This window comes from Penicillium daleae (assembly GCF_028827525.1).
Source record: "Penicillium daleae strain IBT 16125 chromosome Unknown utg000002l_segment0_segment0, whole genome shotgun sequence".
Taxonomy (NCBI): Eukaryota; Fungi; Ascomycota; class Eurotiomycetes; order Eurotiales; family Aspergillaceae; genus Penicillium; species Penicillium daleae.
The window spans coordinates 1479794-1499973 of NW_026623150.1; the positions used below are offsets into that span (position 1 = coordinate 1479794).

The 20180-nt window shown below is 49.7% G+C and overlaps 9 protein-coding genes across 9 annotated transcripts; 5 read left to right on the forward strand and 4 right to left on the reverse strand.

The window, feature by feature from the left end:
• Positions 1-993: 993 nt before the first annotated feature.
• On the reverse strand, positions 994-3204 carry N7458_001559 (uncharacterized protein; the record flags this gene model as incomplete). The annotated part of the gene is made up of 1 exon (XM_056904942.1): positions 994-3204. One exon carries the CDS (start codon positions 3202-3204, stop codon positions 994-996), a length of 2211 nt encoding a protein of 736 aa, XP_056769049.1.
• Positions 3205-4013: 809 nt separating this feature from the next.
• usgS (transmembrane protein UsgS) lies at positions 4014-5532 on the forward strand (the record flags this gene model as incomplete). The annotated part of the gene is made up of 5 exons (XM_056904943.1): positions 4014-4089; positions 4313-4419; positions 4479-4651; positions 4708-5098; positions 5155-5532. The coding sequence occupies 5 exons, from the start codon at positions 4014-4016 to the stop codon at positions 5530-5532; spliced, it is 1125 nt and encodes a 374-aa protein (XP_056769050.1).
• A 1839-nt stretch (positions 5533-7371) lies between these two features.
• Positions 7372-8590, forward strand: N7458_001561 (tyrosinase family protein; the record flags this gene model as incomplete). Its single annotated transcript, XM_056904944.1, has 4 exons — positions 7372-7716; positions 7769-7854; positions 7926-8247; positions 8312-8590. 4 exons carry the CDS (start codon positions 7372-7374, stop codon positions 8588-8590), a joined length of 1032 nt encoding a protein of 343 aa, XP_056769051.1.
• Positions 8591-9106: 516 nt separating this feature from the next.
• Positions 9107-10579, forward strand: N7458_001562 (acetamidase/formamidase family protein; the record flags this gene model as incomplete). The annotated part of the gene is made up of 5 exons (XM_056904945.1): positions 9107-9181; positions 9240-9258; positions 9327-9615; positions 9668-9944; positions 10001-10579. 5 exons carry the CDS (start codon positions 9107-9109, stop codon positions 10577-10579), a joined length of 1239 nt encoding a protein of 412 aa, XP_056769052.1.
• Positions 10580-10629: 50 nt separating this feature from the next.
• N7458_001563 (NAD(P)/FAD-dependent oxidoreductase) lies at positions 10630-12007 on the reverse strand (the record flags this gene model as incomplete). The annotated part of the gene is made up of 2 exons (XM_056904946.1): positions 10630-11777; positions 11827-12007. 2 exons carry the CDS (start codon positions 12005-12007, stop codon positions 10630-10632), a joined length of 1329 nt encoding a protein of 442 aa, XP_056769053.1.
• A 572-nt stretch (positions 12008-12579) lies between these two features.
• Positions 12580-14573, forward strand: N7458_001564 (putative MFS transporter; the record flags this gene model as incomplete). The annotated part of the gene is made up of 7 exons (XM_056904947.1): positions 12580-12637; positions 12703-12791; positions 12856-13218; positions 13282-13437; positions 13496-13947; positions 14005-14263; positions 14328-14573. 7 exons carry the CDS (start codon positions 12580-12582, stop codon positions 14571-14573), a joined length of 1623 nt encoding a protein of 540 aa, XP_056769054.1.
• A 373-nt stretch (positions 14574-14946) lies between these two features.
• On the reverse strand, positions 14947-16370 carry N7458_001565 (peptidylprolyl isomerase; the record flags this gene model as incomplete). The annotated part of the gene is made up of 5 exons (XM_056904948.1): positions 14947-15887; positions 15963-16049; positions 16119-16128; positions 16188-16255; positions 16358-16370. The coding sequence occupies 5 exons, from the start codon at positions 16368-16370 to the stop codon at positions 14947-14949; spliced, it is 1119 nt and encodes a 372-aa protein (XP_056769055.1).
• A 361-nt stretch (positions 16371-16731) lies between these two features.
• N7458_001566 (D-aminoacyl-tRNA deacylase) lies at positions 16732-17601 on the reverse strand (the record flags this gene model as incomplete). Its single annotated transcript, XM_056904949.1, has 5 exons — positions 16732-16884; positions 16960-17186; positions 17245-17287; positions 17357-17535; positions 17595-17601. The coding sequence occupies 5 exons, from the start codon at positions 17599-17601 to the stop codon at positions 16732-16734; spliced, it is 609 nt and encodes a 202-aa protein (XP_056769056.1).
• Positions 17602-18171: 570 nt separating this feature from the next.
• Positions 18172-20180, forward strand: N7458_001567 (CNOT2/3/5 family protein; the record flags this gene model as incomplete). Its single annotated transcript, XM_056904950.1, has 2 exons — positions 18172-18426; positions 18501-20180. The coding sequence occupies 2 exons, from the start codon at positions 18172-18174 to the stop codon at positions 20178-20180; spliced, it is 1935 nt and encodes a 644-aa protein (XP_056769057.1).

A 20180-nucleotide genomic window follows, 5' to 3' on the forward strand; every position in this document is an offset into this window, starting at 1 on the left:
TGAATCTGGATGCCCCTGATATTCGACAAACTACAGAGAAAGGGATGATGAACCTTTAAACTCCCGATGCGGTCGATATTGCGATCTGGTAAGGTTGTCCCGCTTCTGAAGCTCCACTTTCCTTCTGTGTTGAGAGAACCGAGATTGGTGGCTTGATCAGTCGGCCAATCAGTCTACAGTTTGAGGTCAAAGGGATGTCTCCGCCCGCAAACGTGGGTGCGCTATCCGAAATAGGAAATTTGGGGGTGGCAGGGTAAACACACGCTTCCAAGTTCGCATCCATTGGGATAGCAGTCTATTTTAAGATCAAAAAATCCATTGGCCCTTTAGCTCATAAGTGGGATCTTTCTTGGGTGGGCAACCTTCCTAGTCGGTGGGTTCGTTGGGTGGTTTTCCTGGGCAATAATCGTGTCTGAACGCGGTTGTATATCCCAACCTACCACTTGGCCCAAGCCTATTTTCTGGAGATGGGAGCTCTGGACGCCTAGGTTGGTATCCAGGTACTTGGCCATAAACCCCGCTGTTGCGTGGTTTTATTCGGCCATAGGGCACAAAATGGATATGAAGACATATAAGGCTGTTGACACTGTTGACACAAGATATCTAATGTATAGGAATACGTGCTGTAGAGATTCGTATGTATATTGATAAAAGAAGAATCTTTAGGTAGTTTCTTCCAAGATTAAATTATCGACTAGGTAATGGCTGTCGTAGTGTGTGTAGTGCAAGAGCACTCTTCAAGATGATACATGCAACGCTATGATACAAAAGAAACCCGCAGAAACAAAACCCATGCCCAATGTATCCTCCATGTAGAAACCATGCAAGTCAGCTCGGGACAGTCATCAAAAAAGTACGGAAACAGGAGGTAATCGTGGTGTCATATGCAATGAAAGGGTACACATTAATCAGGAGTAATGCCAAAAGAATCACAGAGAACGTAAAAAAAAGGAGTCAGGGGGCAAGGATCTCAGGTAACCTAAGTTGATCAAGTTAGTCAAGATCCCAGGGATCCAACTTCCTGGACATCTCGGCGTCTTCATATTCAGAAGAAGAATCGCGCTCCAACGGGAAACTGAAATCATCTTCAGTTTCAGTGACGGGCTCTTTATTAAAGGATTGGGATCCTGAGCTGGAATCTCTACGAGTAGAGTTGAGAGCAGGACTGATGACAATGCGAGCCGCAACGTGGAGCAGGATGATGAAAAGGTGGATTGGCGGTACCAACACAAGCGACAAAGCTTTTGTCAGAAGAGAAGAAGCATGGTCGTTCGGAGGAGGTTGGTAAATGGTGGAAGATGGCGGCATAGGGGAGACAGCACGTCGTCTGGTTGCCTGTGCCCGACGACGGAATTCAGTGCTCATATGGTGGAAATCTGTGACTGGTGACGGAGCACTAGCAACGGCCACTTTGTTGCTGGAAGGAACGCCCAGTGACGGCTTCTTTGGCGTATCTTCTCGAACTATGTACTTTGGCATCCTGAGTTCCGGCTGCGAAGAATCGTTGACGAGCCCCTTCGGCGAGCGACGAGTATTCTGTATGTCCATTCCTGAAGGAAGGCTACTTCCAGATGACTCAGCCACAGGACCTTCTTTTGTAGAGAGCTCAGCCACAGAGGCAGCAACAGAAGTTCCTGGCCTGGATGTAGCATCAGGATACTTCATAGAAGCTGAATAGGAAGAGTGGGAGTCCTGAAACGAGGGAAGATCGACAGAATGGAATGATTCCGGTGAAGATGCAAAAGAGCTGTCATGGTTTGGTTCTGAGCCAGATTCGTCGGTTGAAATAGGGACAGGTTCTGAGATGATATCTTGTGATATAAGAACTGGCTCAGGAGTTACATCTGCCGCCGAGGCTGAAATTTCAGTTTGTATAGAAGCATCTTCGGAACTCGGAATGGCTTCGGGATGAGGCTCGTTTTTAATCTCCTCCAGAACCTGTACCTGGGCAGCATTTGAGGTTGCTTTGGGTCGGCTAGCACTAGGAGTATCTTCCGGGACAGTAGCCTTTGTAGCTTCTGGAAGTGCCGACTGGCCCTGCAAGTCACCTGCAGAGGGATTTTGTTCTCGCATAGTCACTGGTGGCACCGCGGTCATTTCAGCAAACGAAGTATCCTGAGACTTGGGAGTATCTGGTGGTACTGAAGCGTCTTCAGGTTCATTAGCGTCCTTGGAAATGGGAGATTCGTTCATTTCATTAGCACCCTCAACCACTGGCTCATCGGTGGCAGGCGCAGATTCATCAAATGCCCGAGCCTCTTCCTTAGTTTCCGGTTCTTCGGAGGCAGGAGATTCATCCAGAACAGGGGTAGCGTCGAATTTCGCCCGAAGACTAGTGAACGTCTGCGGCGTCTCCGTGACGGAGCGTCTGGTTGGCTCTGGGTTGGAAGAATTGCCGGAATCACTGGCTAAGGTTGGAGACTCATCACCAACAGGTATAGCTTCCGATGTCGTGCTGCTTGTCCTTTGGGGAGTTAAGATACTATCGTCCGTGGCAGCTTCATCTGTGTCGTAACCAGTACTAGCGGAATCCAGCCAATCCAACTTGCTTTCAAGATGAGAACTTTGGTTGCTTCCCGAGAGTAATGGAACGCCCTCTGTGCGTTCCTTTGGTTTCCACGCCTTCTTGCGCCGTGGTGCCATGGCTTGCTCAGGCAAGTCGACGGTAAACGCGCGCTTGAAAGGACATGGTGTGACCTCATATCGGAGTACAGTCGGCAATGCAGCCTTGAGATCCTCCACCAGCGCCTTATCCTCTGCAGTCTCATGTGGTAACTCGATGCGATAATAGGTGAGAGGGCGAATGCGCAATACGAACTTGGACACGCCGTCCACGCACCAGCATTGGGAGTTCTTCAAGATCGCACGAACGACATTTCCGCATTTCAAAAACACGGTCAAGCCTCTTTCTAGCCTGAGGGGTGCAGTTGCGACAGTTCGTTCGGTGGCCGAGCGCCAGGGGAGGGTCTCGATCGTATCAACGGGGTAGTCAAAGTCGGACGGCGCGGAGCTCGACGGGATCGGTACCAGTGCTCTGGGCGCGAAATGGACAATCTTTGCGGATGGATGATAGAAGATGACGTTTTCCGAGACATTTGGCGCAACCGAATCGCGTTGCGCCTGCGGGTTTAACTTCGTGGGAAGAGTAACCGCGCGGCGAATCGACTGTACCGGGCCCGAGGACTCACACAGAGGCTCGGGCATTGTCAAGGCAGTATTCAGGACCGCAGTAGATGACCAAAAGGTGGTAGCATCGGGAACCGATCACCAGGAGGGCATGGTGGAGGACAAGGCGCCCAGAGTTGAAGATCATGGCTTATCTCCCCCATCATTCGCGCGGCTTTGCGCCTGCGGGGACATGTGAAGCCTGCCTCAGGCACTAGTTGTCAGGTGATCGTCCATGACTATGGCGGCCGATTCCAGCGACCAGAGACCACAGACCAGAAACCCTGTTTTAAGGCAGGCACTCTGGTAGAATCATGAAGTAGACCAACTACGTACTCTGGCAAAATGTCACCTGCCCTGATTTTCGGTGAGTCAAATCTACATAAGCCTATCTTACAAAAAGATGACTGGAAAGGTGCCTGAAAGATGACTAAAACGCGGGACGGCTGAAATGATGACTGGAAAGATAGTTGAAGGATGATTGACAAATTGGCCGTAAAAAGATGGCCAGGACCGAGAAAGGCCTAGTAGTGGTGAGATTCGTTGATTATTATTTCTACGGTAATTAGGATTAGGCCTGTAGTGCCTGATTAGGAACTTTGTCTAATGAGGAAATTGCTTAATTAAAGGCATCATGCCTCGGCCTCAGGCATGAGAACAATGCCAGGGCGGTCGATAGGGCGGTCAAGTAGGTGTCCAATAATCAAGGGGGTTCTGGTGGTAGCCGCAATCCGGGTTACAGTCAGCATAAATAAATAGGTGCCTGCGTGGTTGATAACTTGAGCTTTCTTACCCTTCGGGTTCGCCAGAAGAACCAACAAATGAATACCCCGAGAGGTATACCCAGCATGGAGAAGATCTTGACTGGGTCCAACTTTGGACTCAATGCGGTAATCCGCGGCTTTCAGCTCACTGTCGTAGGAAGTATGTCCCCACGTGCCATTTCTCTTCAAGCTTGAATCTCATCAAGGAGAGCTGTTTCTCTCTGGAGGTTTGAAGTAGGATTGCGATTTTCTCCTTCCTCGCAATCCCATGACGAATTCTTGCTCAGATGCCCTCCTCACAGCCCAAAGAGTAGTCAATTGGCGCTTAATCTATTTGATGAACGAATTGTTGCATAATGCTCAATGCTAACGTGATGCAATAGCTGTCCGGGCTCTGCAAAACCCTGATCTCTTCAAGTCTGCGCATTTCCGTCGAGCTGCCCGTGCTGTTGCCGTGGGAGTAGCCATTGAGCTTATCGTTCAGCTCAATGTAAGTCCTAAAAGCTGCAGTCTTTTAATCGTCATAGGTGGCTAATAGGATTTCCAAAGATAATCGCCCTTAAGTTTGGTTTGTATATCCTCTCATGGATAATAAACTTGGACCAAGCAACGTGGGATGACAAACTCCTGGACGGCATGAAATTCATGTCCAACTCTGTGCTCCAAGTGCCAATCCTCTTGATGACCCTAATGGGATATGTAACTCCCACCCTAGATGAAATGTTGGTCATCATTGGCTTCAGAATTTCACTACTACCATTTCTAATTGAATGTCCAGTTTCATGCAATCCATCGAGTGGGTTGACACGACCTACGTCCACAAGCACAAATCTGAAAGCCCAGCTACTCTGCGTGCTATGTACTACCCTAGCTTGGTCATGTACCCAACCAAAGGCGATGCCCCCTCACGACCAAAGTCAGAGGCTATCATGATGTTTGTCCATCGGTATGCCAAGAAAATGGGGATGCTTTTTGGACTCTACCTGCTTTCTTATTTCCCTGTCATTGGTCGATTCGTGATGCCCGCAACAAGTTTCTTCACTTTTCGGAAGCGTGTTGGCACAGCTCCTGCTGCTGTCATATTCGGCGCGGGACTGATCCTGCCCAAGGCATATCTTGTCAAATTTCTTCACACCTACTTTGCATCGACAAGTCTGATGCGCGAGCTGGTGAGTTCGAACGATATCCCTTGAGAAGACTCAAGGTTCAATCTAACAATTCTCAGCTTGCGCCGTATTTCAGTCGCATCAAATTCACGCCCGAACAAAAGCGCCGCTGGGTTCGTGATAGGGAGGGCGTTCTTTTCGGATTTGCCTTTGCATTTACGGTCATACTCAAGATTCCATTCATCGGTGTGCTCATGTATGGAGTTGCCGAGGCATCTACGGCCTATCTTGTCACCAAAATCACTGACCCACCACCAACTCCTGCAGAGAGTGAAGGCTTTGCGGAGAGTCAAGTGACCTGGAAAAATAAGCATGACTTTCTCCGTCTACCTCTTAACAACATCGATAAGCTCAATATTGTTACAGACGAGGATGAGGCCAAGAGTAGCTCCTCGACTCCTGGAAAGAAGTTCTCGAACTACTCTGCGACTCTATGAGAGACTACACTCGAAGCTCAAGACCCGCATTTGCGTAGGATGACTTCTACGCGGAGGTCAGGATTATTATCATAGCTGCGGCTATCAATCTCAGTCCCCCAGACGATCGCATTGTGAAGATTTACCATATTCCAAGTTCTAGTCATGCATTTGATCAGTGCCTCCAGAGATTTTGTTGAGGGAGGACATCAAATCTAAAATAGGTGTATGGACAGAATGCATCTGCGATCTAGTTGGATGAGTTGTCTAGGATAACAGACTACGACAATATAACATGAAGTAAACAGGACACTGCTTCAAATATCTCGAGTTGCCTCGTAAAAAGGAGGGTAGGCACTACTTATACAAGAGAGACCTCCAAATGCTCAGGATCTGTTCAGGGACTTTTGAGTCGGTTGGAAAGGAGCACAGCTGCATACAGAGAAGAGAGAAGAACAGGCCGCGTCATTCAGCATGTTGAGAAATCGAGAGTGGAGCCACGCTGCATGATGAGCCAAATCGTATGCAAACTTAACTCTACGCAACTTTTGACAGATCTCGGCGGACTCCCGTACGTCGATCTGGTCCCCTTTAGCAGATTCATGGAGACTTCCTGTACTTCAATTCATACGATAACCGCCGAGTTATTGCGGAGCCCAGCAGCGCAACTCGACCCTGCACATGCAACCAGTCCTCTGGGCCTTCACCTGCTCTGCTTTGAGATGAATTTGAACGACTATATTCCCGGCTCTGTGTTCGAAGTGACCCGCAATCCTGTCAAGATTGAAGGAAAAGAATACATCCTTCTAATCTTGGGGGTTATCTGATGCTCAGCTGCTGCCGAGGAAGGTTCACCAAAGTATGGGACTTCTATCAAGATCATGAAGAAAGTCCACCAAAGCTCAGATCAAGCACCAGCTGGGCATATGGGAATTTTCCAAGCGGTCCATGGCCACGAGTCCTCCCAGGTGGTAGAATCTTGGTATTGTTCTGACTGACCAGATTCAATCTGACCAGAATACAAACTTGCCAACCAGAGCACTTTTGTTGGTGATCTTGACGGGCCCCGGGATAAGATGTTATCCGAGCAAGCCATATCCGCCGTTGCCTTTTGTAAGGCTGGTATAGATCATCCAGAGATCCGCTGTGTTAATTGGACAGGAGTCAGCGCCAAGACATTCAACACTGGAGCGGAACGTGTTCTCGGACATATGCATATCTATGGATAGCGTTGTATCTAACACAGACTAATGCTTGAAGAGGGAGCTTGATAAATCAGGGTCCCGCATTAAGGCAGAGCCGCCATCAAGCTCCTGGCCACGTCAGCTCTATCTCTATGTCAGTCGTGTTGAGCATCGAGAGGAGAATGGAATTGGACTCTTGAATCCTCCCAAGGCTTCCAAATGTCTGATCGAGTGCACGAAGACGTACTTTGATGAAAGGACTAGGATGCTCAGTCAAACATGATAATGTCTGCTCCATGCACTTGCATAGTCTGGGAGAAGAAAATTGAATCATGTAGTTGAAATTCAGAAAACTGCTGTCTCCAAAAGAAAATTGCATGGTCCCACTCGTTATGGATATCCCTAGTTACGCATGCTTTTCGTAGCGCGTTTCATCACTCCTCATAATTCACTACGAGGGTTATTCGGAACAATCTGGCTACGTGACGCTTGAGCAAAAAGCTGAACCAGGGGCTTGGGTCTCTTCTTGGATCTCCTATCACTTAGGCGCCCTCGGAATAGGCAGAGTAATCTTATAAAGCCTCAAAATATCCTTGTGCGACTTTTGTTTGAAGAAAGAATATTTTTCAGTTGCAGCAAACCCCTTGGAATTATCTCCAATTTCTCTTCCTTTATCATGAAGCTTTCTATCTTCAGCACCGCGTTTAGCGTGATAGCTTGCGCGGTTGCTACAACGCCATCTCACTCTCAAGCCAGAGCCCACGTCCGCCGTGGTGGGGATCATGAGACGCAAATCCCCGGTTTCTTCACTGGAAGTTGCACCCAGGAGAAGATGACCATTCGTAAAGAATGGCGGCATTTGTCCAAATCGGAGCAGAACAAGTTCCTCGACGCTATTCAGTGCTTGATGAACAGTCCGGCCAAGTCAGGGCTCACGGCCACAACCAGCCGCTTCAATGATCTCCAAGCTCTTCATCGTGGCATGACAAATACCGCCTATGCGGATATCATTCACCATTTCGTATGTCTGCCTTAATAGTCTTGGTATATCCTCTGCTAACAACCCAGTAAAGGGCCAATTCTTGCCGTGGCATCGCTACTACATTCATTTTTACGAGACTTTTCTCCGTGATGAGTGTGGCTACACTGGCTCTATCCCGTATGTCAAACCCATACTTATTTAGAAGAATATGCGCATGATCTCGTATTTCTAATTCTTCAATTTACCAGGTGGTGGAGCGAACAAAAGGACGCAGACGGTGGCAACATGTGGCAGTCTTCTATGTGGGGAGAAGATGCCTTTGGAGGCAATGGAACTGGCTCTGAAAACTGTGTCACTGATGGTCGCTTCGCGAACTACACGCTCCACATCGGTCCAGGCGATGAAGACACCGACTACTGCCTACGTCGCGCATGGGACACCGAACATGCAGTTGCTAATGCCAACAGCACCGCTCTCGATATGTGCAATTCATACAATACGTACTCTCCTTGGTGGGATTGCATTTCGAACATCCCTCACAAGGGCGTACACACCTATATTGGTGGAGTGGTATGACTTCCTATTTCAATCTACTGAATATTCAATTATCTGGCTAATCACCATCTTGCTTTAGATGTCCGATATCAAGTCGTCCCCTGGTGACCCTATTTTCTTCATGCATCATATGTACATCGATCGGGTCTGGTGGCTGTGGCAGAAGCAAGATCCTGTCAATCGGCTGTACGACATCAGCGGCCCTACCTTGAACCAAACGGCAAATGTTGAGCCAGCTGGCGGTTGGCAAAACGCCACTCTTCATTACGAGCTTTCATCTTTCAACATCAAGCCAAACACGACAATTGGTCATGTGATGAACACCGAGGGTGGCTACTTGTGCTACAGATACGACTAGTCAGTCAAGTCTATGCAGAATTATGGGAGGAGCTCTGAACCGCGCCTATCATTGCAGTTGAGTGTAAATGCTGGGTTGATCTTTAGGCTGCTCATTTGCTTCCATCAAGAGCTCGGATGGTCGGAGAAAACTATGAACCGCGAGCAAAAAGTACCCGGAGGCAGTTCTTAGAGCTGGACAGGATCGGGGGTATACTATGTGTCAACAAATCTCTGATGTAACTTTGATAGACTAATAACACCAAATATAATTGGATGAAACTGCAAAGGCCGAATCATGTCGAGGACTGTGCGTCTGGAGAGATAAAGCTATCGGGGTGGTAACCACGTCTGACGCTTTACCCCTCTGCGGAGAAGCCCAAGTCCTGGTCCTTATCTCTGGACAATCCCCAACTACCCCAATCCACGTTTCTTGTCTTACCAACCCCTCAATTATTCCTAATAATCCGAGCTTTCTTGTTCTTGTCAGAATAAATCAATATTATTCTCTCAAATCAAAGACACAATTCGCTTCAAGATGGGTATTAAGGAAATTCGCACCGCTCTGAAAGTTGATCTCAACAAACATGCTCGCGAGCAACCCGGTTTACATGTAAGTTTAAACTTGACCCCAATCTCGATACTAGTTTCCGGTAGCTGACTGTTGGTAGAACCGATGGCATCCTGATAGTATGTGAAGCTTGAAAGACACTATCACTCTCAAATTTAGAATTCCTAATGAATATTCCCTCTGCTAGTTCCGGCGTGTGGCAAAATTGCCAACAATGAAGTCGTCAAGATCGAGTGTCTGGACTGGACTGGTGGACAAATCAAAAACAACGACTCTGCCGATGATGTTCGAGATGTTGATCTGACTGAGATTCATTACTTGTCTGGCCCTTTCGACGTCGAGACCGCCGAGCCGGGAGACGTCCTTCTTGTTGAGATCCAAGATGTCCAGCCGTTCCAGGACCAGCCCTGGGGATTTACTGGTATATTTGCCAAAGAAAACGGAGGAGGCTTCTTGGATGAGCTCTACCCCAAACCGTTCGTTGGCTCTATCCCTTGGAAGTCAAGCTTCTAATGATAAATGGTGCAGTGCAAAGGCAATCTGGGACTTTGAAGGCATCTTCTGTTCCAGTCGTCATATTCCGGGAGTCCGTTTTGCTGGGTTGATTCATCCCGGAATTCTCGGATGTGCCCCGTCGGCAGAAGTGCTAGCTGAATGGAATAAACGCGAAGGGGAGCTCATCGCGGCTAATACCATTGATGGTCGAATCGTTGCACAGCCACCTCAGCCTATCAATACTCATGCAGGAAGCGCGGCAGAAGATATCAAGGATAAGGTGGCAAAGGAAGGAGCCAGAACAATCCCAGTAAGCAATGATCAACCTGCCTCCAGACGGATGCCTATGACTGAGAATATTATTAGGGTCGCCCTGAACACGGCGGTAACTGTGACATCAAGAACCTCTCCCGCGGGTCGAAGGTGTATCTCCCGGTCCACGTCCCAGGCGCCAAATTCTCAGTTGGAGACTTGCATTTCTCCCAAGGGGATGGCGAAATCTCATTCTGTGGTGCCATCGAAATGGCCGGTGTGATTACACTCAAATTCTCCGTCATTAAGAAGGGCATGGCGAAGATGGATATGAAATCGCCCATCTTCCTACCGGGCCCAGTTGAGCCACAATTTGGACCGGGACGTTTCCTTACCTTTGAAGGTTTCTCGGTTGATGAACACGGTAAACAACACTTCTTGGATGCCACGGTCGCGTACAGACAAACTTGTCTACGAGTGATCGAGTATCTCAGACGTTATGGGTACTCGGACTATCAGATTTACCTTCTTCTCTCATGTGCTCCAGTGCAGGGACACATTGCCGGGATTGTGGATATCCCGAATGCTTGCACCACCCTTGGCGTGCCGATGGATATTTTTGACTTTGACATCAGACCCGAAGCTGATGCGGTGAAGAGAGATATGGGAAGCTGTGCCTTTGCAAGCAAGTAATATTATGCCAGGTAGCTAGCTGTCTGTGTAAATGAGGTTTATTTTGAGCTTTAAAGCTTGGATCCCTCGGTTCTAATGCAAGTCCACTCATTGTCCTTGACATCTTGAAAGTCCATGACCCTATCCGGACCACCAAACCGACCTTGTGTAGACTTCCAATCTCGTGCAATGGCGATTTCCGGTCGCCATAGGACCACCTTTTTCAACTCCTCCTGCAAGTTCCCTTCCAACGCATCGGCAATAAAACCACCGATCGACGGCATCTGCATAGCTCCATTACCAGAGCCCCCAACAGCCACTAACAGAGAAGGAAATTCTGGATGTCGATCGATCAAGAATGCTCGATCAACCGTGTCCGCATCCCAGCAGATTCTAGCGAAAGACAAAGGTCTATCTGCAAGATGAGGCATTGTATCCTGCAAAAAGCTCCTCGCACGAGCTTCTGCTTCCAACGGAATCTGTTCTTTGGCAAATGGTACACTTCTCTTTTCCCCAAGAATTTTCGGGGTTTCGATAAAGTTGCAGTATCCAGGATGCTCATCGCATATCTTGAGTTCATGCTTATCCTCATCAGGCTCCATGAAGAACCCCTTCGCGACATTGAAGAGGACAGGCAAATTCCGGTATCCTTGAGCCTCCTCGGCAGTCATAGAGATATGACATAGCGTCCAAGCCGTGGGCCGTAGCTGCTTTTTGAAGTCAAGCAGCTGGTCGGACCCGGCACCGGCCGCCAGAATAACATGATCGGCATGGTGGATAGTACCGTCTGCAGTTTGGGCACCGGTTACATCCCCATTATGATAGGCCAGAGCCACGACTTTGCCGTGAGGAGTGCCCGTCGTAAATTTGACTCCAAGTCTTTTCGCCTCGGTGTATGCAGATATCATGGCCTTGCGAGCATGTATCCATCCTGCATCTTTGGGGCTGAACCATCCCTTCCAACCAGGGAATTTACCGGTCAACACACCAGGCGGCATTGTTCTGCGAAAGTCTTCCGCAGTTTTGAGCGTGACAAAATCGCCTTTTGCCGAGTCAATCTCTCCCTCTAGAATGTGCTGGATAATTTCGGGTGTGCTCCCCGAGACTATGACGCCTGTCTCATGGAAGTAGGGAGAGAAGACTGGGTCTGTTTTCCAACCCTTTAATGCAGCTCTAGTGAAGGTAGCAAAGGCGATGCTTCTAGCATCCTTATGCGAGTCTATCTGATTGTCAGTATTGTGTCCAGTACGGTGTTGTTATGTACTGACCTTTCACCTCCTTATGCTCCATAATCTTATTGACATCGTTGCCTGCAGCAATAGGTGATGGCACCTCGAATGGATCGAGGACCTGAACATTCTCATACCCTCTCCGGGCCAGGTGGAGGGCAGTCGAGCAACCCCACGTCCCAGCGCCGATAATCAGAATTGAGGACTTCGCAGTCAACATTGGTGGCGTCATTTTCGCTGTAGGGCGCGCGGGGAAAAGAAACAAGTTGCGAACTTAATTGAAGGCAATACTAGAATCCGAGCCGAGCAGGATCAAACAGACGATTCTAAGAGTAGTCAGTTCTTATAGATGCACTAACTGCCTCGGATAAACCGACCGGGTCCAAGCTTATTGATGGCTGGGGACATTTTCATCGCGTGGACCTTCCTACCCTCAAACCTGGGGTAAGCTTCCCGCACTGACCGCTTGGAATCCTTGCGCCCTTATCACCGATACACTTGACATGATCGCCTAACTACGAGGTCATTCAATGGCGGCATCCGGTAAAAGCCGTCGCTTGGAGCTTCCATCACTCGTTTACTTTCGATTTTGGCGTTATCATTACCAATAGCAAAGCAGCGATCGCTAGCCAGTCGGCACAGCCCGACCAATTGGTAAAATTATGAGCGTGTTTCTGGATATCTACTAGATGACTGTACTACCTGTGAGTCAATCTATAAAATGCCCCTAAAACCCCATACATTCTCTGTAATCACAGACCCTAAAACATATCAATCAGTTCAATTTAAGCCATGGCCTCTGGAGATGACTTCTATACCGATGTCCCTGGGACGGTCTATCTAGTTGACGGTGAGATCCTATATGTATTCAAGTCAACTTGAACCAAAATGGGTCTGACTTGATTGGATTTATAGCGTCGCGTACACTCAACGATGCCGCACATGCTGGAAACCAAGACATCCTACTTATACCACAACCATCTGCCTCTCTTGCAGATCCACTCGTAAGTAAAGATACTCCGTTGCCATTGGATACATCAAGACTTGACAACGCTAATCATGTACCAGAACTGGCCTCGTTTCAAGAAGTTGTGGTCCCTCTTCTTGATATCAGCTTATGCCTGCGTATTCTCCTTTGGCGAGAACAATTGGGGCGCATCATGGACCCTAATCTCAGAAGATACAGGTGTTAGCTTGACCAATATGAATGGTGGCAGCGCACTGAACTATCTCCTCCTGGGATTTTTCAACATCATTTGGATTCCAACGGCAATGAAGGTGGGGCGCAAGATTGTCTACATCTTGAGTCTGGTCATCCTTCTGGGTGGCAGTGTATGGGGCGGATTCTACCACGGGACGGCTCAATACTACATCATGCTGGCAATTCAGGGTATTGGCACGGCGGCTTATCAGGCTTTGATTCAATTGACAGTAGGTCCTTAAATGATTGTATGAGATTGTGCGAGTGAAGAAATGCAAGCTAACCGTGTCTAGATTTTCGATATGTTCTTTACCCATGAGCGTGGCCGTATGGTTGCAATCTACATCTTCTTCCAACAGCTGGGCTCCATCCTGGGACTGATTCTGGGAGGATACATCAGTGATGGTATTGGCTGGCGGTGGTCCTCGCCAATTGTCGCAATCGCATGTGTATGCATTAGGTTTCACACTTCTCATTTCCAAGTTACCTTGATCCTAACTGTTCTAGGGTGTTCTAATTTTATTATTCATCTTCACATTCGACGATACCATGTTCCCAAGATATCGGTTCAACCAAACCTCAAACCTCTTGCACTCGAACAATAATACCGAACCAAAAGAGCAGCTTGCAAAGGAGACTCAAAATGAGCCTCCAATTTCCGAAATCGACAGTCACAGTATTGGAGATGATATTCCACCTCGTTCATACAGGCAAAAGATTGCTTTAGTCCATTACTTTTCTGATGACAAGACAACTTGGTTCCAATACTTCCGTCGTCCATTCTATCTTTTTGCCTTCCCCAATATCGTGCTTGCCGGTATCCAATTTGCTTTTGGATGCACGGCGGGTATTGTCTCTTTCAACACTATTTCGGAGATCATGACAGATGCGCCTTACAATTGGAGTGCAGGTTCTACTGGACTTATTTTCCTGGCTGCACTTGTTGGTAATTTCCTAGGGTAAGCACCCCTCCTTCATATGGCACTTCATTCTTGACTAACCTGGATTATTATTAGAATGGGTGTCGGTTCACTGTCAGATTGGGTCGTCCTCGTCCTGGCCCGCCGGAATAAAGGTTACAAGGAGCCTGAGATGCGTCTCTGGGTCTATATTTTCCCATTCTGCTTTGCCGCGGTCGGATATTTGACCTATGGCTGGGCTGCCACCAATGGAGATCACTGGATGGCCATTGCTGTCGGCTTGTGTTGTCTCATCGCGCAACAAGTCTCGATTACCAGTTTGGCAACAGCATATGCCATGGAATGCTTCGACGGGGTATGTTCATTCTTTCTCTTCATCTCTGAGCCCCGTCCCTTGCTAAAATTGTATTTGTATCTAGATTTCTGGTGAACTCGTTGTCGTACTCGCCATCTGCTCGTCCTTGATCAACTTCGCCATCTCGTATTCCGTGCAGCCATTCATCGACAGCACATCCTATGGATGGACATTTACCTGCTACGGTATCCTCGTGACTTTATCTGTCTTGATGGGCGTTCCCATGATTATTTGGGGGAAGACATGGCGCCGGAAGTGCAAGGCACGATACGAACTCTTCCTGGCGGAGACTCGCTCCAGTACACGCTAAGGAGCAGAAAGCTTTACAGGAGAGCAGACATGATATTGCGTTTCCCCGTTATGCGCTCAGGTATACCTTATGCTCCCCTTGTTCCAGTGTCACTTCGTTCTTTATCACGGTCTCATGCACTCGATATTTATTTATGGATTATCCTACTGCCTTTCACCCATCCATCTCAAGCGATTTAGCTATATCTGCGGAGAATGATCCAGCTTCTCGGGAATCCTGTCAGGCTATACGTTCGTGTGCTGGATTTTTCCATCGCATCTACCATCGGAAAATGAAAGGGTGAATATTTCTGAAGTCTTGAGTTGTATCAATGATGTTTTATCATACATCAAAAAGTAGAAAGAGTCACGTCGTGAATCGTTAAAAAAGTTCTTCACGAGAAGAACTTGCGAGCAGCAGCCTTGTCCTTGGCATCGCGGTCCTTGATAGCATTCTTAACCTTGGCAATCTCGTTGGTGATACCAGCATCGGTAGGAGCCAGCTTGGTAGCCTCCTGGAGATCCTTGAGGGCCTGCTCTTCCTCCTTCAGACCCTCGCGGGCAAGAGCGCGGCGGAAGTAGACCTTGGCGAGATCAGCATCCTTGGCCTTGGCGGCCTCAGCGACTTGGAGAGCGTAAGAGGCCCAGTTCTGAGCCTGCTGGTACTGCTGGAGCTTGTTCGCGAGGAGGGACGAGTTAGAGTGCAGGGTAAACCGAAGGGCCTTCATCTGCTCGCCCAGCTCTTTAGGGTCGCTGTCGGCGGGCTCGGGGAACTCGTTCAGGTATCGCAAACCCTTCTGGTACTTCTCCAGACCAAGGTTAAGCTCGCCCTTCTTGAAAGCGGTGTTACCGAAGCCCTTGAGGTCAGAGGCGATCTTCAAGGCTAGCGGGGCCGTCAGCTCCTCACCCTGGTGGTCTTCGGGGAAGTCCTCGTATGGGTCACCCGTGGCATCCTGAACGCGCTTGTCGGCATTGGCCCAGTCGTCACCGGTGAGCTCACCACAATCAACCACGGTCACGTCGGTCTTGGGCTTGTCGGACTGGGTTGGCATGTTCTCGATCTTGCGAATGATGCTTTTGCCGTTGAGCACCTCGCCGAAGACGACGTGCTTGTTATCCAGGTGGGGAGTAGGGACGGTCGTCACGAAGAACTGGCTGCCGTTGGTACCGGGGCCGGAGTTGGCCATGGACAAGAGGAAGGGGCGGTCGTGCTTGAGGTCGAAATTCTCATCGGGGAACTTCTCGCCGTAGATGGACTCGCCGCCAGTGCCGTTGAACGCGGTGAAATCACCACCCTGGATCATGAACTGCTTGATGACGCGGTGGAAGATAGAGCCTGTACAAAGGGCAAGTTAGCGTGGGGAATTGTCGCGCGATCACTGGGTGAAGGGGAGCGCTGCTTGCGACGTACCCTTGTATGTCAATGGCTTGCCCTGAGTGCCAATGCCCTTCTCGCCAGTGCAGAGGGCTCGGAAGTTGTCTGCCGTCTTCGGAACAACTGATCAAAGCAACTAAGTGTCAGTAAGGATTTCGATTTCTGTTTCATCTGTCGCGGCGAAGCTCGTACCATCGTTGAACTGCGCAAAGAGAAAGTTAACTTGACAGGCCTTCTCGAGCCACCACTGAGAACACTTACCAGCTCAAAAGTCACACGGCCGGCCTTCTGGTCGCCGATCTGGATGTCAAAGAAGACGCGAGGACGCTCTATACGGCGCAGTCAGCAGCTGTCAATTCTCACTTGCAACTCGCAGAGCGCGCAGGCGGGTCGATCGGTGGACCCCGCACTGTGAAAGGAGGGGATCTTACGGGATTCCGCCATGTTGAGAGGGTAGTGGGATGAGGGTGTAGAGTCGTGGAAGTTGGAAGAGAGAGGTAGAAGAGTAGAGAGAGAATTGAACGATACGATGAACGGACGCGGAGGTGGAAGAGAGAAGTCGCTGTGGGGTTGGATTTTTGGGCGGCTCCCTCCTGCGGGCGGTTTTTCTTCAAGAAGCTTCCATGCTCGGCCCCAAAAATATACTCAACTTCAACCTTTCAGTGCAGCCTCCAATCAAGGAACATGTACAATGCCGTAGGATTCTGATGTTTGAATTGATGCCACCTCTGGGTATATGCTAATATGCTAATACGCTAATATCTATGTACACGAACGCCAATGGACCGGTCTATGCCGCTCTCATCTATGCCAACAGTTCCGCGGGCAACTTAAACTCGAAGACGTGCCTGGTCTCCGAGTCGTCCCCGTTCTCTTTGTCTTTGCCCTTGTCGCCCCCTTCCTTCTTCGGTTCCTTGGGTTCTTTTTTAGGGAGATTGGTATCGATCTCAATTGTAACCTGTAAAGGGAGCAATGATTGTCAGTATAACTTCGGTCGCGGCGCAAAGGTTGGAAGCCAGATAGGCACATGTACCGCCGCATCTTCACTGCGGTAGTCAACACCCACCGGCCCGTCATTCTTGAGCTCCACGTCCATCATGGCTTGGAACACGCCGTTCTTGACCCGATCCGCCACGTAATTCTCGCGCATCTTGTTGTAGAAGTGGTCGTAGAGCTTCCGCGCGGTTATGGGGTCGGCCGCGTCGTGGAAGTCAGGCTTGTTGCCCTTCTTCATTTTGCCGTACAGGGTGAATTGGGAGACTGGTCGAAGATCAGCAAGAGGTCAGGAGAACTCTCCTCAAGTGTCCGATCAACATACCACAGAGCACTTCTCCTTCGATATCCTGTACGTTCTTCTTCCACTGGGCAAAGAGTCAGCACGAAATGCGCCGAGCAGATAGATGCGAAGCGCCAAACGTGGGAGTCCCTACTTGTGCGCCGTTCTCGTCTGGCCAGAATTTCGCCTTCAACACTTTGTTCACCAGATTCTCCGCTTCCTTCTCGGTATCATCTTTGCCGACGCCCGCGAATACTAGCAATCCCTTGCCGATGGACGAGATCAACTCTGAATCGACCGTGACCGATGCCGATTTCACTCTTTGAATGACAACTAAAACGAAATCAGCTCCAAGTCATTTGTCATCGAACTGCAGTCATATTGATGCGCACTTTTCATCTTGTCTTCGGTCTTTTCGGAGGATGTCTGGAGTTTAAAAGGAAAGTTAGCCACCGAAAGAGAACCCCACAGGATGACATCCCTCGGAGAACCGCCCGCGCACTTACCCTCCTCCGCACTTGGATGGAGGAGCCGATCTCAGCCAACGATCATCGACTGGACAATTGGAGATTCCAGCAAGTTCCTGATAAGACACCCAGTTTAGCTCATAGCTAAGGATTCAAGGAAACCAGAATATTGTCAAAGTGCAAGTCCACAGCTCCTCGCCCTCACGCCGCAACCTTGCTTCCGCGAGTTTGGGGCCTACCGCCTTCCTTATCGGGCAACCTCGAAGCTTTCCACTCGAAAGGACGACGAGAAAGCCGATACCACTTGGTTTCCGCCATTCTGAGCTGTCGTTCTCAGTGTGACACCCCGCAAAACACAACCTCCACTCTCACCTCGATCGATTGTGCTACGCCCTCCCCCCTGGTAGCACGCGCACTCCAAGTCCGCCCCCACCGCATCGACTCAACTCTCATCGCTCGTGGACGGGAAACCCACCCAGTCCACGCCCACCACGGGATCACCATGACGTCCCGAAAAACGCAGCAAGAAATCGATAAGACCTTCAAGAAGGTGACCGAAGGAATCCAGACTTTTGAAAGCATCTACGAGAAAGTCAAGGCCGCCACAAACCCCACGCAGCGCGATAAGCTGGAAGAGAACCTCAAGCGCGAGATCAAGAAGCTACAAAGGTTCCGTGACCAGATCAAATCATGGGCGGCTGGCAACGAGGTCAAGGACAAGGCTCCGCTACTCGAGCAGCGGAAGGCCATTGAGACGGTAGGTCTTGGACCTCTCTGCGGGGGGAGTGAGGAAACTGGGGTAGAGTCAACGACTAATGAGTTCCGAAATAGTGCATGGAGCAATTCAAGGCCGTCGAGAAGGAGATGAAGACGAAAGCTTACTCCAAAGAGGGTCTCTCCGCCGCGTCACGACTTGATCCGAAGGAAAAAGAAAAGGTGGAAGCTTGCGACTTCCTGTCGTCCATGGTCGATGAGCTCCAGCAACGTATCGAGGCCATGGAGGCCGAGGAGGAGACATTGCAGGCGCAAATGAAAAAGGGCAAAAAGGACTCGAACAAGGCCAACCGGATGGCCGATATCTCGAGGGTAACGGAACGTCATAAGTGGCACGTCAACAAGCTCGAGTTCCTCAATCGATCGTTACAAAATGGCAACTTGGAGGTCAATCAGGTGCTGGATCTCAAAGAGAGTATCAAGTACTATGTTGACGAAGGGCATAACATTGACTACTCCGGAGAGGATGAAACGCTGTACGATGACTTGGATATCGGAGAGGAGATCGAGGCCCAGTTTGGCATGGGAGCAGAGAACGATCGCGTGTCGTCTCACGATGCCCAATCCATTCAGGATGACGAACCAGAACCGAAACCTAAGCCCTCGAAAGCGGATCCTACATCAAATCGCCGGCCATCTACACAGATGAAGTCGCCTCTCCCTGTTCTTGCTACTCTGCACCCGTCTGCCTCGTCTAGTGCCACCCCAAGCATGAAGCCAGCCCCATTACCGACTCGTCTACCTGGAGAAACGCTCAAGTATGCTTCTGCTGCGGCCGCTGCGGCGGCCAGCGACAAGAGTGGAGTGGGGATTTTGCCCCTGCCCCCACCACCAGCTGCCAGTCCTGCTTTTTCGCACGTCCTCCCCGCCTCCAAGGCATCGTCTACAGCTTCGCCCGTCGTTGCGTCCGTACAACCTGTCGCTAAGCCAGCAACAACGGCTGGGCCATCCGCACCACCCGCGGTTTCGGCATCCTCATCAGAAGAGGCTGTGCCATTGGCAGTGCGGACTAAGACAGTGGCTGGCGCAGCAGCCTCTGGTGCATCTTCACCTGCGCCCACACCTGCGCCCAAGGCAGAGTCCATGAAAGAGAAGCCGACGACGAATGGCAAGATGACACCCAGGGAAGCAGTTGAAGGCGATGAGTCGCTATTCCACTTGCCTCCCGGTCTGCAAGAACTGATCCAATCCTTTGAGGTGACCAAGGAGCGCGCCACGGCGAATCCCACACCCGCAGTACAACGCCTTCTTGCAACTTCTCTCACGACGTGTCCCGAACCCGGGGATGCGGAGAAGCCTCGGCATTACAAGCCACAAAATCCCTACAACACTCCTCTTTACTACCCTCAAGAACCTCTCTCGATCTTCGATGACCCCCGATTGTACGATACTGGCCGGATTGATACGGATACATTGTTCTATCTCTTCTACTACCGACAAGGGTCTTATCAGCAATACCTCGCCGCCAAGGCGCTGAAGAATCAAAGTTGGCGCTTCCACAAGCAATATCAGACATGGTTCCAGCGTCACGAGGAGCCAAAGAACATTACGGAGGAATTCGAGCAAGGCACCTACCGGTTCTTTGACTACGAGAGTACATGGTTAGTCCCGTCTTATCCTAGCTTCCCCATCTCCCCACACCATCAGGCACGTGCTCACCATTTTTTGCCCGACAGGATGAACCGGCGCAAGGCTGATTTCAAATTTGTGTACAAATATCTCGAGGACGAGTTATAA